At 49.2% G+C, this 20,152-nt stretch overlaps 1 protein-coding gene across 1 annotated transcript; it reads left to right on the top strand.

The window, feature by feature from the left end:
• The first annotated feature begins 8,216 nt into the window (after nucleotides 1-8,216).
• On the top strand, nucleotides 8,217-18,107 carry CLEC3B (C-type lectin domain family 3 member B). The gene is made up of 3 exons (XM_086742842.1): nucleotides 8,217-8,465; nucleotides 14,722-14,820; nucleotides 16,124-18,107. The coding sequence occupies exons 1-3, from the start codon at nucleotides 8,360-8,362 to the stop codon at nucleotides 16,522-16,524; spliced, it is 606 nt and encodes a 201-aa protein (XP_086598968.1). The 5' UTR covers nucleotides 8,217-8,359; the 3' UTR covers nucleotides 16,525-18,107.
• The last annotated feature ends 2,045 nt before the right edge of the window (nucleotides 18,108-20,152 follow it).

The raw sequence follows: 20,152 nt of genomic DNA, 5'->3' as shown, positions 1-20,152 counted from the left end.
AGTAGAGGGGCAGAATCACCTCCCTCGACCTGCTGGCCACACTCCTCTTGATGCAGCCCAGGATGCGGTTGGCCTGGGCCACAAGAGCACATTACTGGCTCATGTTGAGTTTCTCGTCCACCAGCACTCCCAAGTCCTTCTCCTCAGAGCTGCTCTTGATCCATTCTCTGCCTGGCCTGTATTTGTGCCTGGGATTGCCCTGACCCACGTGCAGGACCTTGCACTTGGCCTGGTTGAACTTCATGAGGTTGGCACGGGCCCACCTCCCCAGCCTGTCAAGGTCCCTCTGGATGGCATCCCTCCCTTCCAGCGTGTTGACGGCACCACACAGCTTGGTGTCGTCGGCAAACTTGCTGAGGGTGCACTCTATCCCACTGTCCATGTCGCTGACAAAGATGTTGAACAGTGCCGGGCCCAACACGGACCCCTGAGGGATGCCGCTCGTGACTGGTCTCGACTTGGACATCAAGCCGTTGACCACCGCTCTCTGAGTTCGGCCATCCAGCCTAGTTAGGTATGTTATGATAGTGCTACGTAGTAATACAGACAAAAAGTGACAGTGATGATATAAATCATCTTTAACCACTCCAGAGGAGTTACTCTACATGAAGCAAAGACTAACCTGACATCAGCTTCACAGTAGCTGCGATCCATTAGTTGCCACGCAAAGTTACTTGTAAGGATGTAGAAAGCTGAAGGGAGAAACTCCATTTACAGTACCTTAGACCTATCACAGGCAGTTTTTGTTTAGTCATGTATTGTTTAGTGTTTCAGAAAATGGTTAGTCTAAACAAGGATTGCAAGTCCTAAACCACAGCCATTCTCTGAATAGCTGTTGCCTGTTTTATTACAGATTTGTGGTTGGATACCAAAAGGCTGCCCAGAGACTTCCAGGGTGAATTTTGTAACATGGTAATAACAGTGTATTTCTACATAGCCTTCCAGCTGAAGGATCTCCAAGCATTTTGCAAGTTACATCATTTAAGATGGTTCTTGTTCCCTGTCCAGACCCTTTTAATTTTAAATTGATTGTTATGAGAGCTGGGGCAGAGAAGAAACCTCACAGTGTTTCAAGCGTGTTAACTGACACCTCTGTGGTGGTGAATATATTTGCATTCCCTCTCCACTTCTTACTAAGGATGGCATTTAGCTCATCTGAGATCTAGGCTACGTGCTCAAGGTACCTAAAAAGCAAACTCTTGCTACCTGAGCATCTGTGTGTGCTGCTAGCACGGGGAAAGCCGTGGAGCAGCCGTGTATACAAAAATGGCTACCCCAGTCAGTGACAAAATACTTGGTACCAAACACTTCCTGAAAGCCTAAGTGTAAATTAACATGGTGCAAGTGGCTGCAGTGCCTCCTATAACCATGTGTGTCCTCCCCCCAGGGCTTCTGTAGCCATGGAAGCGGGCACAGAATTAATTAGGGGTCTTCAAGGGATCTATTCCTTCCACACTCACTACCTCCCGTCTGTTGACGTTGAAAAGCGGTGGGGTGGAGCGTGGCCCCGGTTCAGACTGGGGCTGCTTCTACCCCTGAGATGTAAATAATGAGTCTGGCCAAAAGTATGACACAGCTGTCCCTCGAGGTTTGCTGCTACCAACTCGTATCCCAAATGGATAAACAAAGCTCTGACGGGGTAAAAGGGCCGATAGCTCTCCGGGTTGATACATCATCTGCCAAGAAATCTTTTGAGACTCTAGTTCTCAGGCATGCAAAGGGCTATGCTGCCCATTTCTATTTTCTTAGCTCTCTTTAACCCCTCCCTTCCATCCCAAACAAAAATAGCAGTTAGCTTTTTAATAAAGGCTTCAACTGAGACTGCTCCTGTTCCCATCTGGGCTGGTGGAAAGTTCCGTGTGTTGCTGTGCAGATATTGCCACGTTTTCATTGACTCAAGTCCAGTAGAACTAAGAGGAAACATCTGCGGAGCAGGATAGCTCTCTGTTTGTCCCAGAAATTAATTGCTTCTACCGGGAGTGTCGAGAGGCTAAAAGCTGTGCACTAGAGATGAAGAGTCTAGCAACTCCTGCTAGGCTTCTACTTGTGCTCCCTGAAATGCACCCAGCTGCAATTTACCTTCAGCCCCCTGCCCAGCCCTGCCATGTGTCCCAGCCTAAAGGTCTCCTGGAGACGGACAGTCCCCTTTAATCTGGAGAAGGCAAGGCTGTAGATCCGTGGACCTGGCTGGTTTGCTTCTCATGTTCCTCCAGATCTGTGGTGCACAGCAGATTTACCAAGCCCAGGAATCCCATCAGCCAATGTTTCGCAACTACAGTAATGCTTCAGCGTTTGGGGAGGAGAGGAGAGCTTGTTCAGCCCTGAGGGTGGAGGTTGAGTCAATGGGGGGAGAAATAATATCTCATGGAGTTTTCTGCATTTTCTCTGTAATTAGGAATTAACTGGGATTTACCACCTTCTGCTAGGTAGAACATCTCTTCAGCAGGAGGATGTTCTCCAGCCCTGCTGGAGAACTGGTTTACTTTGCCTGTAATAAGCAGCCATGGAGCCCCAGAGCAGGGTGAAGAAGTCAGCGTGACCTGGTGAGACCTAAGATGCCTTGTTCCCAGAGCCTTGTTCCCTCCTTTCCTTTCACATCCTTGAGCAAAGTGCAAGAGCAGGCTGGCAACTGGGACTGAAGCTCTTGCTCCTTTTCCTTTGGTGAAGCCCTGGAGTTCCAGCCTTAGAGCTTGGCCACAGCAAGGCACGTTTGTACCCATCTCCTCCCAGAGAGACTGCGGTGCCCTGTTTTTTCCTTGGATCAGCTGCATTTCAAGCTACCCAGTAACAAAGACCCTTCTTTTGCTGTTCCTGCGAAACAATGTTAGGATCTCAAAAGTGCTGCTGTCTATGACTCCCTGGTGATGATTTCAACATCAATTTCATCAACTGGAACACTTTTTAATAAGACTGCGGTTGTCTTACGAGCTCCACGAACATCTCTGTTGCTACCCTGTTCTCAAGATTAGGGTAAGATGAGCAGCGCAGGCACCCCTGAGTTTTCATGTCGCACCATTTGTAGATCAGATTTAATCTCCCTGATTTAGACTGAGAAGATCATAGTTACTGCAGCCCCTTATCTAGGAACTTGGAAGGGGGAAAAGGAAATGAAATCTTGGATGCTTTCTGACCTATAGGAGCCCTCCTCCACCCAGCTGGCATGGCAGGGACTGCGGCTGAGCCAGTTCTGCTCAGGTGTTGGAGGCACTTGAAGCCACCAGCCTGCAGTCCCTCCCTTCCAGAGGAGAGCTTTCACCATGTATTCTGGCTGTGTTTTGGCAAACGGTAAGTTTTGGTATTTCTAGGGCTGGAAACCTGTGGGTTGAAAAGCCGTGATTTAAGTCCTACTTCTCTCCTTTTCGCCCAGAGAGAAACCAACTTTAATCTGATGAGGCTTTTCAAGGCATGGATTGCTTTCTTCCTGCTTTCTGATCATGCAACCTTTTCTCTAAGTGGAAAAAATCCTAAGAAATTCATAAGAAAATTCATAAGAAATTAATTTCATGCTGAAATTATTTTATAATCCCTAATTGAGCATCCACAGCCATATGAAAGCAAACCAATTGCTCAAAGGTGAGCGTGACATGCAGCAAGATCATAAGCTGGCAGGACCTCTGTCTGCCTGCCAGTCCTAAAATACTGCCTTTAATTTCAACGGTGACTTCACTTGAGCTGGTGCCGAGACAGACGGTTTCGTGCAGCCTGCTCAGCAATCCTACACAATTAGGAATTTCTCCAGCGTTTTGGTGTTAGATTTAGACACTTGACTACAGTTTTCCTTTGGCTGGTTGGACTTTGGGACATGGATGATGGGCAGAAAAGCAGTGAAGACAGTCAGATTTACCCCTAGCCCACAGAAGCTGCATGCTCCAGATGATGGAGAGTGAGTCCTTTCGTTCAGCTCTTTTTGGAAAAAGGAGGATTTTGAGCAGCTGATAGCACTGGAACTCAAGTTCTCCACGTTTATGTCTGGTTTAAGGCCCAAGGATCTCCTTTAGCACAGATCCTTCTGTCCCGTGACCCTTGGTGAACATGGAGTAGGGATGCAAGCCATGCTTGCTGTGGGCGGTGATGGGAAGGCTCCCTCCTTACACTCAGAGCCAATTTCCTAAAGTTGGTGCTGGGGATAATGTTTTGGCAAAGTCCTGACTCCTTAGTTCTCCCCATCATTGTCCTTACAAAAACCGCCCTTTCCTGAACTATTATCGCATTTCTTCTTGGTTACTCTCAAACACAATGATCCATAGATTCGGCTCTTTCCATTTCAACCTGTTCTGATGTTGTTTATGCCAGTGGAAATCAGGAACGATGCCAGCACGAGTTCGGGTAGCGGCTAATTAATATCAGAGATTTTCTCCTGTTAGCCGCGCTTCCTCGCAGCCTGTTTTTTGCTGTCCACTGCTGTTTTACTCCTATTCCTCTTCGAGGTTACTGCAGGGCTGCGGAGACGTGGATCCTCCCCCTGGCAGAGTGCATTCGGTGAAGGCAGCAGAGGTACAAAAGCCTGCCTGCTGCCCCAGACAGGGTCATGGGTGTTGTGGTGGCCTTTGAACCCATAACTTAGCCTTGGAAAGCCAGGGCTGGTATTTGCCTGTCTTGATAACGACCGTGTGAATACTGTTATCTAGTCCACCCTTTCACTTTCCAGCCATTGTGAGACGGCACTGCCTCATTTCTTGGCTTGGCGATACCCGCTCATTTTCTAGGAGCCGAATCAAAACAGCCTCTGATCTCGCTGCCCATTTCCTTGCCTAGCTGGGCATGAAATCACAGGTCTGTGCCATTGCCAGGAGCATCCAGCTTCCTTTCATGGGCTTATTCCAGCCACTGTTTTGCTAACGGAAAGCCTTCCAAATTCAGCATCGCAGCCTACTTACTGGGTTTCCCAAAGCCACGTAAACTTTTTCTGACTGCTTCCCTGAGGCCCTGGGATGGTTTCCATAAGCACACTTTCTTCTGCCCTCTTTTTTTCATCTTGAACCAGTTTCCTTACAGCTAACAGGAGCTACTGTCAGGAGATCGGGCTTGAAACCAGGGAGTGAAGTGCTTCTACTGGGAAGTAAAATCCATAATTGTACAGATTTCAAAAATTTGTGGACAAAAACCTGGTTTCTTGGCATAATTATAGCCTTTCTCCTTTTCATTAACCTTCCCATTAATTGCTTGTTGCTCTCTTTCCCTTGGCGCCTGCTCCCTTTCTCTCCAAAGGGCCTCCCATCTCCTCTGCTCCGCTCCGACGTTTGCTGCTTCTCTTTCAGCCCCAAAGGGGGAACGGTTCACATGGCCAAAACCTTGCCACGGTTTTGTTAGTTCATCTAATAAGATAGATTACCTCTACCCACCTCCCACACCTCCCTTACATATGAAGCATGAATCATCGGGATGTCAAAAGTATGATGTCTGCCCAAGAAGCTGACTTACAAAGGACCCTGGATATCCCCGTTATTTAACTGGAACGGCAGCCTCCGTCTTCAGCAGGAGCCCAGGCAGGGACTGGGCTGGGTACCTGCAGCATGGTCTTTCCCCATAGCATCCCTGTTCTGGACCCATTGCAGCGACACTGCAGCTCAGTCCCGTTGGATGGGTTCATGAGCTTTTAGAGGATCTCGGATTTATTTTTTTCAGCCTACATAACGCAGACACGCAGCAAAGCACCCTGCGAATAGGTGTTACAGCCAGAGACCAGCTTTTTATGTCTGCTTCTTTTAATTTTTCTCTTTTTCAAGAACAATTATGGTGGCATCCACCACAGGACCTGCTGGCTGGCGCACGTAACGGCCCCTTTGGTGGCAGACCTTCAGTGTGGGGACCCCATGCTTGGAGAGGTGCTAATGGAAAGCCACCCTGCCCTTCCCATTTCAGCTAGGAAATCAGAGAAATGCCACGCTCCAGCAGGTCCTAGCCACCCAGAAACCTGAGGTAAGAGGTTGCTGTCAGACTCCACATCAGAGCCATCTGTTTCTCGTGCAGAAAAGAGAGCATTTCAGTTTTTCCCCAGCATGGCAGGACATGAATCAAAGCAAAGGCAGGCGAGCAAATCTGCAGCCAAAGGAAAACTGGGAGGTGCTGAGTTACCAAAAGTACTTTGGATAAGTAAATGCTACTCAAGTGTCAAGAGAAGGGAACATGGATATGGATGTAGGCGTTTGGCATCTCTTGGGCTCCATCCTGTTTTGGGATAGTCCAGGCAGGAGAACGGTAAATCCCCAAAATATATGTTCTCTGGCTTAAATTTGAGTGTGATTGAGTGTGTGTAGTAAAGGGGAGTGGAAATCAAACCCACTCCTCCTTGGCTTCAAAAGCTTGGACTGCAAGGAAGCTCCATTCAGGTAGGATATAAGGGCAGGGTTTTCCTGATTCAGCAGAAGTGTGAGACAGGGTAACACAGCCGCGGCCAAACTAAATCTACAGCAGCTCTTTTTCCAGCCACACCCGTTTAGCTTGGACCTTTTACGCTCTTGCGACTCCATTGGTTCACATTGAGCTGGGTGGCATCTTGCCTTCATTTTTCAGAAGAAATTTAAGATAATGCCCAGTATATGGAGCACTTTGTCCATCCTCTCCTCTCTCTATATGAATTTCCTCTGCATGCTCAGATTATTCCTGTTCCTCCCGCAGGAAAGACTCGCCTGGTTGTGCTGAACAACCACAGCACCCAAAAACTGAGGCAATGGTCTTGGTTTAGGCTGCAGGGCTGCTCTTGGAGCAGCTGGGCTACGCTGAAGTCAGGCTGGGACCCTGCAAAGGGGACCCAGGGAAAGCGGCTTTCTATGGGATGCGATACCCCCTGCATCCCAAGTCCAGCTCATCCCAGTCGACTTTTACAGCCCTGGGGTTTTTAGAAGCCTGAACTTTCCCAAAACGGAGTGAAGACCAAATTTCAAAATATTTTCAGTCACCTAACGACTCGGGTGGCCCCAGGGAAGACCCTCCGCATACTCAGCCTGACTCCAGGGCAGTGGGTGTGAAGCACCAACCACCTTTTATGAAGTGTTTTGGTGATTTGACAGATGGTGGCCACAAAATGCTTTGGATTATGGACCCTGTCATGTGCCAGGTTTCTTTAGTGCAAAGAGCATGTGTAGATTTTGACTCTCAAAGGTGCCAGAGGAGGAGCAGAAGTGGTCCAGTGCCAGGTAGGTGAAGGGCAGCTTTCTTCTTAGCAGGATATCTGCAGTAGTAGGTCAAACACTTTCCCAGCTCTCTTCGTCCCTGCTTTTGCTGAGGCCTGCTGAAATTCATGCCCCCTTTCAGATCACTTTTGGGGGAAAGATGCAAAAAGGAACTGTGGCAGCAAACAAAGGGTCAGCCCCTGCTGCCCTTCAGCCCTGAGTTGGTCCCACAGCCAAGGCGGCTGCCACTAAACTGCCCTGCATGGGCACAGCCCAAAGCCTTATCCTGCAACTGAAACGTGGCAGCTGGGCGAGAGCAAAGGCACAGTCACATGCACCACACGGCTGCTGTGCCCAGTGCCCCCTCTTTTAGGGGGAGAGATCCAAAAATAGAGGTCCAAACCTACCACGTTGGAAGCTGCCCTCAACCCGTGGCTGCGTAAGGGCAAACGAGAAATCGCCACTGGGGCAGAGAGGATAAAGCATGTGGCTCTTGTGGGACAGCCGTGTGTTGGCTCTACATGCAGCGGGCAGGGCTGTCCAGTACCTGCCTCCCGTCCTTGCAGGGAGTGGGGAAACGGGTGTCCCCACAGCAAGGGTCACCCTCCAGAGGGGACCCCATGCAAAGCTGGGAAGAGGTGGGTGTGAGGCATCAGTCTTACCTGTCATGGAGAAGCAATGATGGCAGGACAACCCTGCCAAGGAGACAGTGGAGCCCTTTTTTTTGAGGTGTAAGAGCTGGTCTCCACTTTGAGCAAGGATTGCTCTAGGAAAAAAAAAGCCCTTCAGCCCCCTGCAGCTGCCCTGAGCTGGGGGATCGCAGCAGCTCCCTCTATTCCCTCGGCCACCCAAACTCCGTTTCACACCTCACATCATCATTGCCATCGCTGACACATGGAGATCAAACCCATGGCATTTTGCTAAAAGTCCTTAGGAAACCACTCCACAGCCTTTCCTTGTGTTTAGCTTAGCAGACTTTCAGTAGATTCAGTCCCTTCTGGTTTTTTTTTTTTTGTTGTTGTTTTTTTTTTTTTTTAACAAAAACAAGCAGCGTGCTAAGAAATGCAAACCCGCTGGGATGTTTTCAGCCTTGGCCAGAGCCGCCTGAGCCCTCCCTGGGGCCGGGAGGCTGCCTCTGGCCGGGGCTCAGCGGGTGGCTTGCTGGGAAAGCCATTTCTGATTCAAGCCGGCATTAAGCCGACTGTCTGCGGGCAGACTCGAGCCGCTCGGTACCAGACGGTAGCGGCATGGCGCTCCGGGGAGCCTGCCTCCTCCTCTGCCTCCTCTCCCTCGCCCACATCTCCAGCCAGCAAAACGCCAAGGTCCGGCAAAAACCGGCAGCTTCCAAGAAAGGTAAGAAGCGGCGGCGCTTTCCCAGTGAGGAAACCTGGAGGGGCTTGGGGGGGATGCAGTCACCCTGCTCATTTTGGCATTTGATAGAGCTTTAATGAAACCTTTTTAAAAAGCATCTGTAAAGCTAATAAAGTGTCTTCCCCCTCCGTGGGAATGACTGCGTAGCCCTCTGTAAAACAGTGAGGAAATTGCAATGTTTTTGGCAGGTTACTACCCTGAATAAATTTGATGGGACAACTTGGTCTGAATTTCGGAGGGCGCTGCATTTTCCATGTTATCTCTAAGGTTGGCCCCAAACCTTCCCTCTACTAGAATCTCTGTTTCTCTGACCCCCTACCCCTACTCAGTCACTTTTCAGAAGCAGATACGTGGCAGATGACAGACTGCTGTTGTAGATCTGGTGACAAGAGCAGGGCAGATTACTGGAGCGATATATAAACCATTAAATATTGACATGGATCTCCATCATGGACCACTTGCCCCAGGTGTATGTCAAGCCACTCGCAAACTCTGACTACTCAGTCTTACCAGAGGGGAATGCACACAAAAAGGTGCTCCAGCTCTCTTTTCCTTAGTGGTTTTTTTTTTTTTTCCTTTTCTTCTCTTTTGCTACCATCCCATCCTCTGACACAATGCACATGGATAACAGGAGTGAGCAGGTAAGGAAGCGGCATGCCTTGCAGCCCAGCGGTGTGTGAGCCTGCCCGATGTGTCTGACTGCAGTCGCGTGGGCTCAGACTGCTTCTGGCGGGCGCTTTCCTGCTTGGAACGAAGCAGCGAGCAAGGAAGAAGCATCCCAGGAATTCACTTGGCCAGGCTGCTCTCTATGCTCGCCCAGTGGCTATTTTCACCAGATCTCATCCTTGAGAAATTTTTCCTTTTTCTCCCATCAGATCTTTCTATGAAATCACTGTCTATCTATCTTCTTACTCCACGTCTCTGGTCTGTGGCTGTTTTCTAGAGCAAAAATGCCCCTTGGGCTGGTATAGGGCACATACATGCATTGTAGTTACTGGATGTACAGAGAGAAAGATGAGTTTCTCAGAGAAATTTTATTTTTCTTTTTGTGTCGCTGGAACTGCTGTTTGTAACCTATTGGTGATAAGCAGGTGGGAGAAAAATCACCTTTTTGACAGGAAAATTTGGCTCAGATTTAAACACATTTTTCAGAGTGGGGGAGTTTCAACATTTTTTTTTCTGAAAATCAAGCCATCTGAAACAGCTGGTGGCAATTTTTCCTGAGAGCTTCAGGGTTTCTTTTCAAAGGAGAGATCAAGTTTTCTGTAGGGAAAAGAAAAAAAACAACCCTAAACTTGGCATTTTTTTGGCTGGCTGCGTCCAGCCCTGCGGCAGGTCAGCTGCCCTGCCTTTACTGGAAACTTCCAGCATCTCTTTGCTAACTTTTTTTCTGATTTTACCAACACCAGGGGGTGGTGAAAGAGGGAGGAAAGCACTAAAAATCCCCCGCAAAGTTCTTCTTCACCCCTAGCCCCTCGACACATCCAAGCCCGCCTGCCTACCCACCGCAGGGGCTGGGGCTTGGCTGCTCTTGCCCTGAGCGAGAGCAAGATGGCCCCATCCCATTCCCATCCCCATCCCCATCCCCATCCCTATCCCCATCCCCATCCCTATCCCAGGCCTCCAGTGCCGCCCCCCCCACCACGTCCCAGCTCACCCCCTGCCCTCTGCCAGGGAGGGTTGGGCAGGGTGAGGCCACGAGAGGGTTGGGGTGTTTGGCTGGATATATTTTTTTTTTTAATCTGCACAGCCAAACCACAAATGTTAGAAAAGAAAATGATTATCTGAGCCAAGCTTTTTATATTTTTTTCCTTTTATTTGTTTTTTCTTTTATTTTGTTTTTTCTTCTTCTTTTTTGTAATTATTGCTTACATTTGGATCAGCCTCAGAACAAAAATGGTGCTGTTTCAACATGAAAAAGCCAAACCATAGCATTTAGAAAATGCTGAGACAGAACATTAACTTTGCCTGCTGTTGGGTTTTTTCCCCCTCAAATTGTTCCCCAGTGATTTCCCCAGATGCAGCGGTTCAGCAAAATCTCCCTGAACCCTGATGTCTCGGGTGGGCAGGCGAGATTCACCCTCCTCCCATTGCCCTCGGGGTTCTCGCCCAGAAGTCTGGATGCTTAAATTAGCGGGTAGGGGCTGATGTGGGTGCCACTCCTGAGGCTGCCCGAAATTCCCGTGTAATCTTGAAGTCTGTGAAGTGGGGAAGTGATTGTGCCCCTGTACTCAGCACTGGTGAGGCTGCACCTTGAATACTGTGTGCAGCTTTGGGCCCCTCAGTACAAGAAGGACATTGAGTTGCTGGAGCGTGTCCAGAGAAGGGCAATGAAGCTGGTGAGGGGTCTGGAGCACAAGTCTTACCAGGAGTGGCTGAAGGAACTGGGATTGTTTAGTCTGGAGAAGAGGAGGCTGAGGGGAGACCTCATTGGCCTCTACCTGAAAGGAGGTTGTAGAGAGGTGGGTGTTGGTCTCTTCTCCCAAGTAACCTGTCATAGGACGAGAGGAAATGGCCTCAAGTTGTGGCAGGGGAAGTTTAGGTTGGATATTAGGAAACACTTCTTTACTGAAGGGGTGATCAGGCACTGGAACAGGCTGCCCAAGGAAGTGGTGGAGTCACCATACCTGGAGGTGTTCAAAGAATGTGAAGACGTGGCACTTTGGGACATGGTCTAGTGGACATGGTGGTGTTGGGTTGACAGTTGGACTTTATGATCTTGGAGGGCTCTTCCAACCGTAAGATTCTATGATTCTATAGTGCTTTTCCCAGAAAATGCTTGTGAACATTTACACTGATATAAACCCAGTGCAGGTGTGTTCAGTCCCCTGCTCAGATCCAGGGACTGGATCCAGATTGCAATAGGGGACCCGACTTTTCCAGATGGGATGTTCAGGGAAATGCCTGGTGTTAGAAGAAATAGCGATGGCTGGAAAGGTTTGATGACAGACATTGCGAACCAGAGCGATGCTTGCCCCACTGGGGGACAGAAACCTGTTTGGATGGGAACAAACTGGACAATGCCTCAGGCAAAGCTAAGCACCCCAGATAGAGATCCAAATTTCATACCGGGATAGTTAAATAATCAAAATGAAGTACAGAGGGACTCGGTTGTTATAATCAGAGCAAAGAAAAAACGTGCAAGAGCTCCCATTTGTAGCATCAAATACATTACTGGCCAGGCTTTCAAACAGATTATTGCGACCTGCATCCTTCTATGAGTCTCCTTTTCATCTTGCCTCTGCCTGCACTTAATCGTGCAGCTCGTAGGCTGTAAGAGCCTTGGCCACAGGCTTCAGGAGGTGAGCCTTGAGGACATGGCAGCGCAGAGCCAAAAACCTCTGGCAATAGAATAGAAAGCTCGATGTTTGTTGATGTAGCTGTAACTGCAGTACTTGCTTTGTAGCTGAAGTGCAAATCAACCACTCCCAGTTCTCCTTGCGATGTCCCGGTGAACGGGCTGCTGCAGGAACATCTTGTGGCCCAGGGCTTGGAAATGAGGTGGAGAAAAGGGACATGGTGCTCAGGTAGTTATCAAGGAGATATGTCCACCTGGGGTGATGGGCACCCTCTAGACAGGAACCCACCAGCAAAACCAGCTGGAACAGCGTAAGGAGCTGCCCCAGTGTCGTAGTTCAGCCCTGATTGGGACCAGACTACGCAGTCTCTCTCTCACTCCCCCCACCCTCTGAGAGAATAGGAGGAGATGATATAAGAAAAACAGCCCAAGGTTTGAGATAAGGACGCGGAGAAATCCTTAAAGTTACCGTCACGGGCAAAACAGACTCGACTTGGGGAAAACTATTCATTTATTTCTAAAATTAGCAGGAGAATGAGACAGGGAACAAGATAACCTCCCCCCGCCCCACCCTGTTCCGGGGCTTAAGATTATCTCTACTACCTTCCCCTCCCGAGCGGCACAGGGCAGGAAAAGGGAATGGGGGTCGCGGTCAGTTCATCATACGTTGTTTTACGCCTCTGTGTCATCGTCGGGGGAAGAACTCCTCACATTCCTCCTCTGCTCCAGCGTGGGGTCCCTCCCACGGGCCACAGTCCTTCATGAAACTGCTCCGGCGTGGGTCGTCTCTTCCACGGGGTGCAGTCCCTCTAGAACAGCTGTCCCAGCAGGCCCTCCACGGCCACAGCCTCCTTCAGGCCTCCACCTGCTCCGGCATGGGGTCCTCCACGGGCTGCGGGTGGATCTCTGCTCCTCCGTGGACCTCCATGGGCTGCAGGGGGACAACCCGCTCCACCATGGTCTTCACCACGAGTTGCAGAGGAATCTTGGCCAGAAGCCGTATTACTCCTCCCCCTCCTTCTTCACTGACCTTGGCGTCTGCAGCCATTCCTCACAACAGGCTGGCAGACGCCTCTCAGGATCCTTTTTACATCTTGTTCACTTCTCATCTCCTCTCCACTTCTTGCAGCCAGGCTGGGCCTAGTTGGGGCCAGTCGGCTGCCCGGCGGGAGGCCAGAGGGTGAGGCCTGCAAGGCCCATGAGGCTCACGCCTCCCCCTCTCTGCCCCCCACTCAGCTGCTTCACATCTTCTCTTTTTTTTTTTTTTTTTTTTTCTGTTTTCCCCTACTTAAATACGTTATCGCAGAGGCGTTATCACGGGACATTCTGCTACCAATTGGCTCGGCCTTGGCCAGCAGTGGGTCCGCCCTAGGCCTGGTCGAGTCCACTGAACAAAGGGGAGCAACTTCTAGCAGTTTCCTACAGAAGCTACCACCTTAGGCCCCCCCTCACTAACAAAACCAGAACACCCAGCAAGACTCATTGGCAGTGTCCTTCCATGGCCCTTGGATGTTAATTAAACCTAAGAGACATTTGTCCTGCTGCAGGAGAGCCTTGCATGGAAAAAAAACCGAAACAAAACAACCCACATTAATTAGCTGTTTCCCACAAAGTGTTTTCATCAAAGGCACCAAAATAATTACTAGTGCCTCAGTGTTAAGTGAACCTATTAAAGTTAATTGAGCAATGAGTAAAGCTGCTTAATGCCCTCCTTCTGACATGTCTGGCTTTCCATATTCATGGCACTGTGCAATCTTTGGGCTGGTGGGTTTGATCTGCAACCAAGCCTCTTTCCCCACTTACCTGGTGTGGTGCCTGGGCTCCCCATCTCCTTGACCCTCGAGGAAGCCCATCCTACTGCACTCATGGCAAATTGTCCCTTTTCACCCCACTGAGACTCTACCAGGTGAGGTAAAGCAACAGGAGCAGCAGAGACAGCGTAATGAATACAAACACCTCAATGTCCAATCTCCCACCACCTCCAAGGCATGATGGGTCTTTCGCGCCTGGACAGGACAAATCCAAGTACTGATTAATAGTTAGTTGGACCTGTCGCAGAGGTGACACACCTTGCAAGATGTAGCAGGCTGCAACCAAATCCCTGGTCAAGGAAGCATCTTGTGGCAGGAGAGCAGCTCTGGCCAGTTTTCCGGTACCTCTAGTGGGGCTGCTGAAGGCAGAGGCAGCTGTGATGGCCTGAGGGATGGTGTGGTTGGTGGGCTGAGGGATGGGGTGGCTGATGGTGCAGGGGTAGATCTAGTTGGAGGCACTGCAGCCCTTCCAGCCCTTTCCCACTGAGCGGAAGCCTGGTGAGCAAAGCGCTCTCCTGCCAACGCACCCATGAGAGCAGGATAACGTGGGGGCACAGCAAAGAGTGCAGACAGAGAAAATGGTGCCTTAGGATGTTTAAGAGAAGCCGGAAGGGTGTGCTGTGAAGGCTGGGGGGGGCGGGTTGGGGTGGTATGTGCTTGTTTTTTTGGAATTTAAAAAAATAATAAATCCTATAAATCCTATTCAGCAGCAGCAGCTTTAAGTTCCCCACAAAACATTTGTGTGTGGCAGGATTCCTGCTCAGAAAGGGTTGGTGTTCCCCTGCATTTTGGGAGCTTGACCCCAGTGCAGCACCACCTCAGGTGAGTGCCCTACACAGGGGCCCCAGAGACGAGTCTGCACCTTGCAATGCTCACATGCATGACCACCACGGGGTGCAAAGCACTGAAACCCAAACTGGGAAAACTGGGTTGCTGGTGGAACCAGGCTAGCCAGCAAACGCTCACTCTCGTAGATGTGCGAGGGGACAGGCATTGACTTTGCAGATCCCTTTTGTTTTTCTTTCCCTGATGGCAGAGAAGCAGGGAGTTTTGACGATAGGAACAGCTTCGGCTGCCTCCCTGGGGGATGCGGCTGATGTTGATGCACCTCCTTTGGTTTCTCCAACAGATGGTGTGAGCCTCAAAATGATTGAAGACCTGAAGGCCATGATTGACAACATCTCTCAGGAGGTTGCTCTACTGAAGGAAAAGCAAGCACTCCAGACAGGTAAAGGACTCGCTTAAGAAGGCATGGCTTTTGCTTTGAGAGAGGAGCTGCTTATAAAGCAGCTACTGTTGCTCCGCATGCTTTAACAAGAGATGCCCAAGCGCCCTGCGACAAGAAGTCCATCACAGGTTGGGGGATCAAAGCAAAGTGTGGGCTCACTGCAGTTCCTCCAGGCAGATGAAGCTTCTCAAGCAGTCAATGACATGAGTTGTGCAGCACATGCCACCCCTCTTTATGTGCTAGAGCTTCCTATTTGTAAAGCTGTGGATATTTCTATGACACTAAGCCAGATGTTCATTTTCCTTTATGAATTAGAGGGATGTGTAACAGATTATTCTGTACTTCAGTCAAACGTAGCTTACTCTTTTGTCTAAACCCCAGTGAAATGGTGATCTGGTTTCTTATATGCACCATGGTATGGCCCAGGAAACCTCATGGAAGTCAGTCCCACCGTGCTTCACTGAACACATAGAGAGGATGACCCTAAAATTTCCATCTTTCTGCCATGGTTATTCTGTGCAAACTCCACCAACATCAATAGGAGAGGGATTTGCAGAACACGAAACAGAAATGAGACGAAAATGCCAGTTAAGGAGAATTTTCTCCTTAAAAGAGAAGGAACACAAACGAAATCAAGGCTTTAGTTCCGAGCTCGCATTCTTTGGTTTGGATACTAATGCATGGCTCTGATGAGTTATTGTTTGGCTATAGTACGCTGCACTCTCAGGGTTTAGAGCTTTAAAAAAAATTGCTATTCTTAACAATAAAATCAGAGGCAAGTAGAAGTTTCCTCTGAAGACCTCAAGCTATGCAAGCACAACGCTTCTGATCAAAGCCAATTAAAAAAAGGCATTTTGCTCATGCTTGCATAATTAAGATGAATTAATTCAAATCACAGACTTTCATCTGAAACACCCCAACACCCGGCAGCGCCTGTCACAAACCCTACCTCCAATAACCTCGTCAGAGACAGCATAGCAGCAGCTGGGGAAGAGTGAGGCCAAAGGAAGGGGCAGCAGGATCACACTGTGCCTCCGCGCTGGCAACGGCAGAGCCCGGGAGGGTAGCAGGGGCACCCCGAGGTCCATTTTTCCCAACAGTTTGCAGATGGGGAGGGCACGTCCCTGTGTAGGAGGGAGAGGGCCCCTGAGACTCCCGTGCTGCCCAGAGTCACTCAGCAGCCTAAGAAATGAAGTTTGTAGTTTGGCCGCTGCTTTTGCTACTGCTGCCTCTTCCTGGGCCCTGTTTTTAAAACCAGTTCCCTTTTCTGTCTTTTTGTTCTGTTCGTGTGATAACCTCTCAGTTTGCCTGAAAGGCACCAAAATTCACCTGAAATGCTTTCTTGCGTTTTCGGAGACCAAGACGTACCACGAGGCCAGCGAAAACTGCATCTCACAGGGCGGCACGCTCAGCACCCCCCAGAACGGGGAGGAGAACGATGCCCTCTATGACTACATGCGCAAGAGCATCGGCTCCGAGGTGGAGATCTGGCTGGGCCTCAACGACATGGCGGCAGAGGGCAAGTGGGTCGACATGACAGGTGGCCCTGTCCGTTACAAGAACTGGGAGACTGAAATCACCACCCAGCCTGACGGCGGCAAGCTGGAAAACTGCGCAGCCTTGTCGGGAGCCGCGGTGGGCAAGTGGTTTGACAAGAGGTGCAAAGACCAGCTGCCCTACGTCTGCCAGTTCATGATCGTGTAGTGGCAGGGCCTTGCCTCTGCCCACCCACGACCCAAGTCTTACCCCTTTGGCAGCAGGATTATAAAGCTATAGGTGTGTGTGTACGTGTATGTGTACATGTACATGTATGTATGCACACATGTGTTCAAGTAGAGTCATTCCTTGCAAAAAGAAAGTCATCATGGCTCTGTGTCAGATTAGAGAGCGTTAGAGCATTTCATTTGGCCATATCCAGCCCCATTAACAGCTGCATCGTTCTTATTAAGGCACAATTTATAGATATATTTTTTTACACAGGGAATTTATTAGGACGGCTCGGTTGTTTTCGCAAAGAACCGGTGCAGCAGCCCAGCCTCACAAACAGCCGCCTCGGCTGCCTGGGGCTGTCACTCTTGCAATGTCCTTTCCCATCTTGCTGATCTTCACTGGGACACCAGCAAAGCTAGTTCCCACTTTCTTCTCCTGTTTTTCTTCCCTGTAAGCCCTGGCAGTGAGGCACATGGGACTGAGCTACTCACCCCTCACAGCGCTCCAATTCAGGCTCCTGGGGATTGAAGTCCTATCTCAACGAGCGAGGAGTTACTCCTGCTTGGCGTTGAGAGATACAATTGGGCTCATTGGCTGCTCAGTGGGTGGTCTGACTCATCCAGCTACGTGCATGAATGAATTAGCGACTGAGTTGACTTACTGAGAAGAAGGGTGTCCTTTTCAGAACCATTCCCCACTTTGTCGGTCCTTTTCTCACCAATCAGAAGCCAGGTTCACTGATTTCGGTGGGAGAGGTAGACCCACTGCCAGATCTTTAAAAAAAAAAATCCCACCAGAAACTTTATGTTCCAGCATCAGAGAGGAAGCAGTGATGACTTACAGAATAGTCAGGCAAACAATATTATTGGAAATAGAAGATGAAAGTATTAGGTAAATAATAGAAATACAAAGCTGTTAGGGAACATGCTGCCGTGTAAAAAACAACTGTCTATTGAAAATGAACCCCAGGGCAACCCACTTTAACAGCTTTAGGAATCATCTGACCTATTTTAGTGATGGGTCTGAAACACTCCAGTCTTTGTTGGTCCAGGCACAGTTCTCAGCAAACATAAATCTGCTGAGTTCTATTTATGCCAATGAAGCCATGCCCAGCTGTAAGTCTAGCCTCAGTAATTTTTTTTGCTGAGAAAAGGGTCAAAGAAAAAAATTAAATTGAGATAAACAGCAGTGATGGGCAAGAAGTGCAGGTCACCCCAACAGCTTAACGAAGCTTTGCCGATGCTGATTTGCTGGCTGTTGGCTGAAAGGTATCAGCGGTTCTTTGCAGCTCGATGCTTGGTAATAACTCCTCCAGTTTGGGTCACGTCCCCTGCACTGCCAGGTTGGGGGTATCAAGGCATGATGCTCTTGGGGTGCCCACAGGAAAGGTATTTCAATTTGCTTTAAAACAGCACGATGGTGGGTCTTCCAAGACATCAAGTGGGAGCCAAGCTGGAGGGATCGAGACACAGACACACACACACAAATGCAGAGTGCACACTTCCGAGGCTGTCGTTATTGCCAAACTCTCCGCTGTTCAAATGACTATAAAATAAAAATATATATAGCTTGCTGAAGGAATGGAGTTGCGTCAACGTGATTGGAGTGCTTTCTTCTCCTTGCGTTTCTCTTCAGAGCAGCTCCAGGGACCTGTCAGAGGGTTGGAGATATCAAAGGCAGAGGGGAAAAGCATCTCTGCCCTGGGATATGGTTTGTAGGATTTCCACCCCCACCTGGCTCATCATCCCAGTCATATGCCACATGCGGGATACAGGCAGGGAATCCTTTTATAGGCAAAAAAGATTTCCTTCCTCCCCTTCTCTTGCTGCTGGGACATGTCACTCCAATATATGAGCCAACCTAGAAGAAAGGTCCTTTCCTGAGCCAACCTAGAAGAAAGGTCCTTTCCTCATCCTCATTTGGCAGTGGCAGTGGTGCTACAGGACGTGGCATCTCAGGTCCCAGCGTTGAGCCAGGACTTCCCAGGCTGCCTCCCACCTCCTCCTCCTCCATGAGCAGAGCTGCAGTGGCACTGAGCATTCCTCTCCTTCCCTCACTGAGGTGGTGATGACTTCTCCCTCCTCATTCTCCTCCTCAGCTTCCTGTGAAGGACAGAAGACCATACATGAAGAAGCCAGTGCTCCACACCAGCCTGGGAAGTTTCAACTGCTGCAGAACTGCATGTGAAATTAGGTCTTTTTTTTTTTTTGCACAAGAGGACAGATTCTGGGCCCTGATCCTGCATGTTTTCAAAGCTCTTTGTTTGGACTATAGGTCACAGTCACATCCTACAAGCCAGCTTGTCTCAATATAAACTCTCTAGTTCCCTTGGCAGACAATCCCTCCATGTTTTGAGATACACATGAATGCAAAGCAGCAATGCCAGCAGCATTGCTGGCATTGATCCTGATTGGTCATAAACTACCATAAAACACAAATGTGTGGTCAGAGAAATAAATAGAGAGCTTTTATAGGAGCCCAGGAACTGGAGAGGGGTGCTGGGAAAGCCACAGACCCTGCCAATGCTAAGCTTTGGGGAAGATGCCCGTCCTGTAGCTGGACCATCTCTCTGCATGGAGTGTGAATCTGAAAAACAGCCACGGAGATTGATGCCAAAGGATATTTCCAGAGACGACATTAAGGAGTCAGTCTGTCAAAATCTAGATAATAACAAGTTTCTCTCAGCAGATTTCGTGCTTATATCTCTCTTGCACTCCTATTTTCACATAGCTACACTCCTGCCAACACCATTTTTCATAGGTGTTTTGCTCTTCTGAAGCTGGGAGGAGTGCGGTGAAGGGGTGGCTTTGCTTCCTGCCCTATTTGTTGGACCCAGGATGCCAGAACTGACCTTGCAGATTCAGGGTTGTGTTTATGAGTTTAGTATTTTTCTACATGTTTCTTCTTACTGGATGTTCTGAACTACAGATTTCATCTTAAAAGCCAAAGAAAAAGAAATTCTGGAAGAGTCCTCATCCTTGCTTACCACAGCACTCTTTTTTCATTTATTTGTGGCCAGTCCCGCATTTTGTGCTCGCAGTGAATGTCGGAGTGGAGGGGTTGAACCGGGGACGCTGGCTGCCTCCACTCCAGTATAACCCAGTGGGAACTGCCCAGACCAGATGGGGTCCATCTGCTGGGGGCTGGGACAAGCATCACTTTTTTGATCTTCCATTAAATCTTTTTGGCACTCAAGCCAGAGAAGAACATCTGCTGTCCACACAGTGCAGTCTCAACTGAAGGAATGCAGACTAATGGAAAGAAACCTCAGCTCTTCCCCAAGAAAAAAAAAATGTGGAAGTGATCGTGTCTGAATCAATGTATTGTGATGCCTGCAATCTCAAATGAACCTCGTGCTATTAAAATAGGAGATGTTGTGTAAGATCGCGTGCTGCTCAGCTGCCTGTGACTCTGTAACAGAGCAGAGGAAAGATGAAACGTGAAATGTGCATACATTTATATAAAAAAAAAAAAAAAAGAAGAAGAAGTTGCTAGATGAGGCCACAGAAAGCATTACCCCACCACTACGCCACCCACAGCTGACTTCAGTAGAGCCGTGCTAATCTACCCAACTGATTGCCCTGGCCCCAATTCACCAGGGTCCTGGAGCACAGGCAAAGGA

Source organism: Chlamydotis macqueenii, chromosome 2 (assembly GCF_036417535.1).
Source record: "Chlamydotis macqueenii isolate bChlMac1 chromosome 2, bChlMac1.mat, whole genome shotgun sequence".
In the NCBI taxonomy this organism is placed as follows: Eukaryota; Metazoa; Chordata; class Aves; order Otidiformes; family Otididae; genus Chlamydotis; species Chlamydotis macqueenii.
This window is presented reverse-complemented; position numbering and strand designations above follow the sequence as displayed.

Bases quoted from the DNA above. Each gene is read 5' to 3' on its own strand.
- CLEC3B (XM_086742842.1), top strand. From the start codon at position 8,360: ATGGCGCTCCGGGGAGCCTGCCTCCTCCTCTGCCTCCTCTCCCTCGCC. The intron at 8,466-14,721 runs GTAAGAAGCGGC...TTTCTCCAACAG, and splicing joins ACCGGCAGCTTCCAAGAAAG to ATGGTGTGAGCCTCAAAATG. The intron at 14,821-16,123 runs GTAAAGGACTCG...ATAACCTCTCAG, and splicing joins AAAGCAAGCACTCCAGACAG to TTTGCCTGAAAGGCACCAAA.